General features: G+C 40.4%; 1 protein-coding gene across 1 annotated transcript in view; it reads left to right on the top strand.

Annotated features, from left to right (window-relative positions):
• Positions 1-4,384, top strand: part of CIRH1A (cirrhosis, autosomal recessive 1A (cirhin)) — a 65,413-nt gene extending 61,029 nt beyond the window's left edge. The window contains exons 16-17 of the mRNA XM_006860216.1: positions 3,323-3,430; positions 4,185-4,384. Coding sequence (XP_006860278.1) covers positions 3,323-3,430; positions 4,185-4,301 — 225 coding nt within the window. The 3' untranslated portion in view covers positions 4,302-4,384. The remainder of the gene's footprint in view (positions 1-3,322; positions 3,431-4,184) is intronic.
• Positions 4,385-6,658: the final 2,274 nt, after the last annotated feature.

Below are 6,658 nucleotides of genomic sequence, written 5' to 3'. Positions count from 1 at the left end.
CTTCCTTGTTATTCTTCAATGTAGCATAATATTCCATTGTGTGTATGAACCACATTTTGTTTATCCATTCTTCAGTTGATGGACACTTTGGCTGTCTCCATCTTTTTGCTATTCCAACTAATTTTTGTATGTTGATCTTGAACCCTGCCACTTTGGTGAATTTTCCAATGAGGTGTCTAGCTTTTTTGCTTAGTTTTTGGTGTTTTCTATGTGTAGAATCATATCGCCTACAAATAGTTTTACTTCCTCTTTGCCAATGTGTTGTTGTTGCTGTAAGTGCTGTGGAACCATTTCTGATCCATAGCGACCCTTTTCAAGATTTCCAAACAGCCGCTGGTGAGCTTTGAACCACCATCCTTGCAGTTCAAATGACTTTGCAGTCTGACGCATTAGCCCGCATTAGCCCACAGCGCCACACCAGGACTCCACTGCCAATTTGGATGCCTTTTATTTCCCTATCTTGCCTTACATCTCTGTCTAAGACTTCCAACACAATATTGAATAGGAGTGGTGACAAAAGGCATCTTTGTCTGGTTCCTATTTGCAAAGGGAAGGCTTTCTTTCCATTGAGAGTGATGTTGGGTGTTGGTTTTGTATATATGCTCTTAATTATGTTGAGGAATTTCTCTTCAATTCCTGCTTTGTTGAGTGTTTTTATCAGGAATTGATGTTGGGTTTTGTCAAATGCCTTTTCTGCATCAATCGATATGATCATGTGGTTCTTTTCCTTGTTCTTATTTATATGGTGGATTGCATCGATTATTTTTCCTATGTTGAACCATCCTTGCATCCCTGATATGAATCCCACTTGGTCATGGTATATTATTTTTTGATGTGTTGTCGGAGTCTGTTGGCTAGGATTTTTTTGAGAATTTTTGCATCTGTGTTCATGAGCCGATGGGAGGTTGGGCTATGATTTTCTTTTTTAGTGAAATCCTTCCCTGGTTTTGGTATGAGGGTTATGCCTGCTGAGCAGCGTTTCTCAAACTGAAAAAATTTAAGCCTCAAGTTGTAATATTGATGATCCTGTGGGCAAAGTATTGACTGATGCAGAAAGCGTCAAAAGAAGAGAAAGGAATACAGAGTCACTGTACCAAAAAGAAATGATTGATGATCATCCATTTCATGAGGTAGCATGTGATAAAGAACTGATAGTACTGAATGAAGAAGTCCAAGCTCTACTGAAGACTGTGATGAAAAACAAGGCTCCAGGAATTGACGCGATACAAACTAAGGTAGCGCTAGAGTCACTCATGTATTCCAGAAAGGTGCTTATTTGTGCTTTATTAACTATACAAAGCATTTGACTATTTGGATCATAACAGACTATGAATAACTAACATTGTGAAGAATGGGTTTTCCAGAGTACTTAATTGCGTTAATGAGGAACCTGTACATAGACCAAGAGGCAGTCATTCAAACAGAACAAGGGGATGCTGAGTGGTTTAGGTTCAGGAAAGGTGTGTGCCAGGGTTGTATCACGTCACCATTCTTAATCTGTGTGCTGAGCAAATAATCTGAGAATCTGGATTACATGAAGAATTTGGCATTTGCAGTAAAGGAAGACTCATTCATAATCTACGATACGCAGATTATACAATTTTCTTTGCTGAAAGTGAAAAGGACTGAAAATACTTACTGATAGACATCGAAGACTACAGTGTAGATTGCACCTCAGTGTAAAGAAAACTAAATTCCTCACAACAGGACCAATTAATAACATCATGATAAATGGAGAAAGGATAGAATTGAAGTTGTCAAAGATTTTTTTTTCCCTAGGATCCACAACCAACACTCATGGAAGCAGCAGTCAAAGCATCAAAGGACGTATTACATTAGGCAATTAATTCTGCTGCAAAAGACCACTTTAAGGTGCTAAAAATTTTTAGTAAGGACCTCACTTTGAGAACTAAGATGGACCTGACCCAAGCCATGCTGTTTCCAAATGCCTCGTATCATTTGAAAGTTGGACAGTGAATATGGAAGACCATAGAAGAATCAATGCAATTGAATTATGGTGTTGGAAAAGAATATTAAAAATACCATGGACTGTCAGAAGAACAAAAAATGTGTCTTTGAAGAGGTGCAGCTAGAATGGTACTCAGAAGCCAGGATAGCAAGACCATCGTCACTCTTAATTTTGATATTATTAGGAGGGACCAGTCTCTGAGGAAGGACATCATGCTTGGTAAAATGGAGTGTCAGTGAAAAATATGAGGACCTTTAAAGATTGCCACAGTGGCAGCAGCAATGAGCTCAGATGTAACGACTGTTGTGAGGGTGACCCGAGACCAGACAGTATTTTGTTTTGTTGTGCATGGGGTCATTATGAGTCAGAACTGACTAACAACAGCAACAATCTGCAGGCTTGAGGAGTTGATCTTTAAGAATGTCCACTTAGGAAAATTCCATTGTTCATGACTGTAATTTAGGTGGGATGAGCATTTTCTTCAGTTTTAGAATCAATCCTGTTTGCCAGCTGCTGCTTTGATTCACTCCCTGTTTGCACATCTTTTGGGGCAGGCACTTTCTTTCCCTCTAGCTTTGCGCTGTGGGCATGCCTACAATGGGCCTTAGGCCAGACTTACAACTAACACATGGTGTTTAGTATCTCTGTGGAGGTGGGCGTGGATGGAACAGGAGAAAGCAACAGATGGTCCTAAAGGTGATGTGTCACTGGAATGCATCTCAGGGGCCCCAAGTCCTCTGGGTGTGGGAAGCCAAGTGCCTTCTGTAGGATGAGTGATACAGGAAGGGCCCCTCCCACTCACTGGTCTCTTTGTAAGTCAGCCCAGATCATTTTTCCCAAGTGTTGGTGATAAGTCCATCACTTCCTGTTGCTGGGCAGAACTATTTCCCAAGGAAGTCAGAGATGAAATATCATTTGCTTGGCAAGAGACCATCGCTTGAGGTGTCAGTGACATCGGTGAGGTGGTTTGTGTTGAGGCTTTGCTTGAGAACTTTAGTCACTTGGTCAGTCTGTGACCTGGGTCAGAGAGACTCTAGAAAGCACAGAGCCTATGTGAGCTGAGTTGCTGCATATCATTTTGTGCCTTGCTGACAGTGTTACTGAGGAGACTGGCCAGAAACCCCAGCTGGGCTTTTTTATCTTGCTGGTAGGGAGTGCCAGGCTCTCCTTTGTCCTATATCTTGGGAACAGCAGCTACATTTCTCTTCCTGAATAAGGAGGAGATTCTTGAGGTATTGAATATATAATAGTATGATTGGAAGGTGGAGTTTACCTGGAAAACCCCCATAGTCTTTGTCCTATAGAAGGCCAATAAAAAATAATGATTTAAAGAGTATATTTTTATCTTTCTAGCCTCTTCCTAATGACAGAACCTTACTCTACAATCCAGCTTCTCTCATGAATGAATCAGATATCAGGCGGCGTACAGCTCATGCTTTTAAAATTTCTAAGAAATACAAGGTAAGGCATTTTCTGTTTCATTCTCGGGAGTTGCTTACTTGAAATGTTATCATAATGTAGTGAAACACAATATTGCCTTTGTTTTGTATCCAGAGAACCTGGTTTGCGGGAGACAAATGACACATCTTACTTAGCCAAAATGAAATACCTAGGTAGTGAGAAATGAGTTCAGTTGGGGTCTTTGTTTCTGTTATCACAGACTTTTGAATTTTAATTGGGCTTGGAGAGTCTACCACAAGATAAATCTCAAACAAAAACAAGTCATTGAATTTATCTTGACTCACTCTGTCTTTCTGGGCTAGCTATCACTGTATATAAAACAATCAATCATTGATTTTAGGGTACCACAGCCATTTGGAGTCCTGGAACATTTTTCCAGGGGTTGTAGTAGTTTTTTGTTTTTAAAGGAGGGGAGGGTCTATAAATGACTCCAATGTGGTTAGTTTCTTATGCATTTGTCACTTGCTAATTGTAAAGAATGTGGATCCCAAAGCTGTCAGTTAGCATCGATTCCCCAGAAATTAGAGACTCCTAGATTTTTCTGTTCAGAAAAATGTCAAAAAATCTTGATGAAGTCTTTCATGACTGAACTCAGTTGCAAGCTCCCAACCTTTCCAAGCATCTTGGGTTCTAGTACAGGAGAACCTGTCAGAGGTGTCAAGAACTTCAACCTCCCACATGGTAGTCTGGTCAGGATTAGCAATGGAGCCTGTGGAAGCCCTGGTCGAATCATTATCATCTCTCTGACCTGCAGCCTCTCCTCTTCATGGAACTGTTGGATGAAAGAACACTGGTGGCAGTAGAACGGCCCCTGGATGACATCATTGCTCAGCTCCCACCACCCATCAAAAAGAAGAAATTTGGGACTTAAAACTGGACATTGTCTGTGCCCTTCCTTGTACTGTTTGCCCTATTTCTTTTCACAAATCATGATAATAAAACAAAGTTATTCTTTAGGATTTGTCATTACAACTGTTATCTTCCAAAATAATGAAGAGTAATTTCTTTACATTGAATGAAAGCGAACAGACAGCCCTAAGACATTTGTAGCTGCGACGCTGTTCTGAGTAAATTACAAACTCAACACACTTTTTCATGGCCGTTTTTTCTTTAGACCACAATCTTAAAAAATAGTTGCCCTCTATTCCCTTACACATGCCAAAGGCTCTAAAGAGCAAATAATTTTCATTTTCTGCCAGCCTCTAATCCATGCAAAGGCCTGGGAACCTGCCCCCCCCCCCCCTTTATTCTAGAGGGCAGGGAACTGTGTTTACTTACTTAAAATCACCTATTAGTAGTGGTGGTTGTCCATAGTGGTCAAGGGAGATTCCTCCAATTGTGGCCTTCATTATAAGGGAGTGCTTTATCTAAAAAATTAGCACATTTGGCTTTTGGCTGTCAGCTGATTTTTTTTTTTTAATTGAACTTTGTGATAGCGGTCTAAAATAGCGTTGCACCTTTATGTGGGATTTTCAAAGGTTCAGGCAATACCTATCAGGAGTTTTGCTTAAGTAGGAGCAGAGATCTGTCTTTTTCTAACTGCTGTTTTTTGTGGTTTTTTTGTCCTAAGAGTTGTCAACTGACTAGCTTTAATGGGAACTTTGAAATTTGAATGTGAAGAACTAGGGTTAACCTGAACTGAGCAGATCTTTTTCTTTCCCATGGTAGTGGATGTATTCTGTTGCATGTCTGGTGAAACCTAGTCTGTGTGTCTTTGTTTGTGTTTTGGATGGAAGACTGTGGTAAGGGCAGAGAAGTGTGTGGGTTCTGATGACATCATGAGTGGAGTGCTGTTAAAAAACTACATCATTATAGTTAAACCCCATCTTCCATTCTGGAAAGAGAAAATGTCGGAATTTAAGCTAGATGTTTGAGATGTATGTTAACAATTTTAAACATATAGGACAGCTTATTTCAGCTTGGGTAAGAGGGAACAGATAGAACAAAGTTTATAATGGATGCTAACTTTCTTTCTGACTTGAGTAAATATCCTGTAAGAAAGACAGTATGTTCCCGATGTGCCTTAGGTGGCATTTCAAACTGCTCAAGTATGCTAGAAGATGTTTTAGGTTCTCTTTTGTGTGATTTGAGTTGCCCTGGTATTGCAGTGGGTTAAACTTTAGGCTGTAACCACAAGGTTAGCATTTGAACCCACCAGCCATTATGCAGGAGAAGCATGAGGCTGTCTGCCCCTGTAAAGACTTACTGTATTAGAACCCCTTATGGGCCAGTTACTCTGTCCCTTAGAATTGTTATGAGTTAAAATGGACTCAGTGGCAGTGGGTTTGGTTTTGGTTTGATGGTGTAGTGGTTAAGTGCTCAGCCGCTAACCAAAATGCCACACCACAGGAGAAACATGAAACAATCTGTTTCTGTGAAGATTACAGCCTTACAAACTCTGTGGAACAGTTCTACTCTCTCCTATAGAGTCAGAATTAACTCTAGCAATGAATTTTTATTTGTGTGATTGAGACCTAGGTTCAAATCAGTGATCTGCAATTGAAGCTCTGTAACCAAAGGGAGGCTTGTTGTTAAGTACCATCGAGTAGGTTCTGACTCATAGTGACCCTGTATAGTGTTTCTGAGGAGCAACTAGTGCCCTTGAACCACTGACTTTGAGATTCAAAGCGACCTTGAAGTCCAGCACATTAACCTGCACTGCCACACCAGGACTCCAAAGGGAGGCTACGATGCCTTAAATATAAACTCACTTGCTTTTATTCAGAGAATCCTTATTAACTGGAGTGCAGTTTAAGGCTTGACTTGCTTAACCTTCAATATATAAAACCTGTGGGGGTGTGGAGGGTATCATTCTGACAGTGGCACCCAGAGAAGTCACTCATTGGATGAAGAAGTGAAAGTGGGAAACATTCCTTTGCGACTTTTTCAGTCAGTGATTTGGACTTACATAAATGGTGTGGGAAGTGAGAGCTTTGTGCTTTGAAATTCTTCCCTAACTTCAAAACTTTCACTACAAATGAAGCAGAAACTGATTGGGGGAATGTTAGAGGGACTGGAAGACAAACCGATATTAAATAAGAGTTAATACTTCAGTGCACAGGTTTCTGGGGGCTTTTACTATTGAGTCTTGTCTAATTGACGTGTAAAGTACATTCATCTTTGGCATTTTGTGTCAGTGCATTTTGCAGGCTGTTGGCTTACACTCGCATTCTACAGCAAATTTTGGATCTGAGACAGCAAGCGAAAGGTCTTTTTCTTACTGCGAAC

This window comes from Chrysochloris asiatica, unplaced genomic scaffold (genome assembly GCF_000296735.1).
Source record: "Chrysochloris asiatica unplaced genomic scaffold, ChrAsi1.0 scaffold00037, whole genome shotgun sequence".
In the NCBI taxonomy this organism is placed as follows: Eukaryota; Metazoa; Chordata; class Mammalia; order Afrosoricida; family Chrysochloridae; genus Chrysochloris; species Chrysochloris asiatica.
Note: the sequence above shows the minus strand (reverse complement) of the source record. Positions and strands in the feature narration are given on the sequence as shown.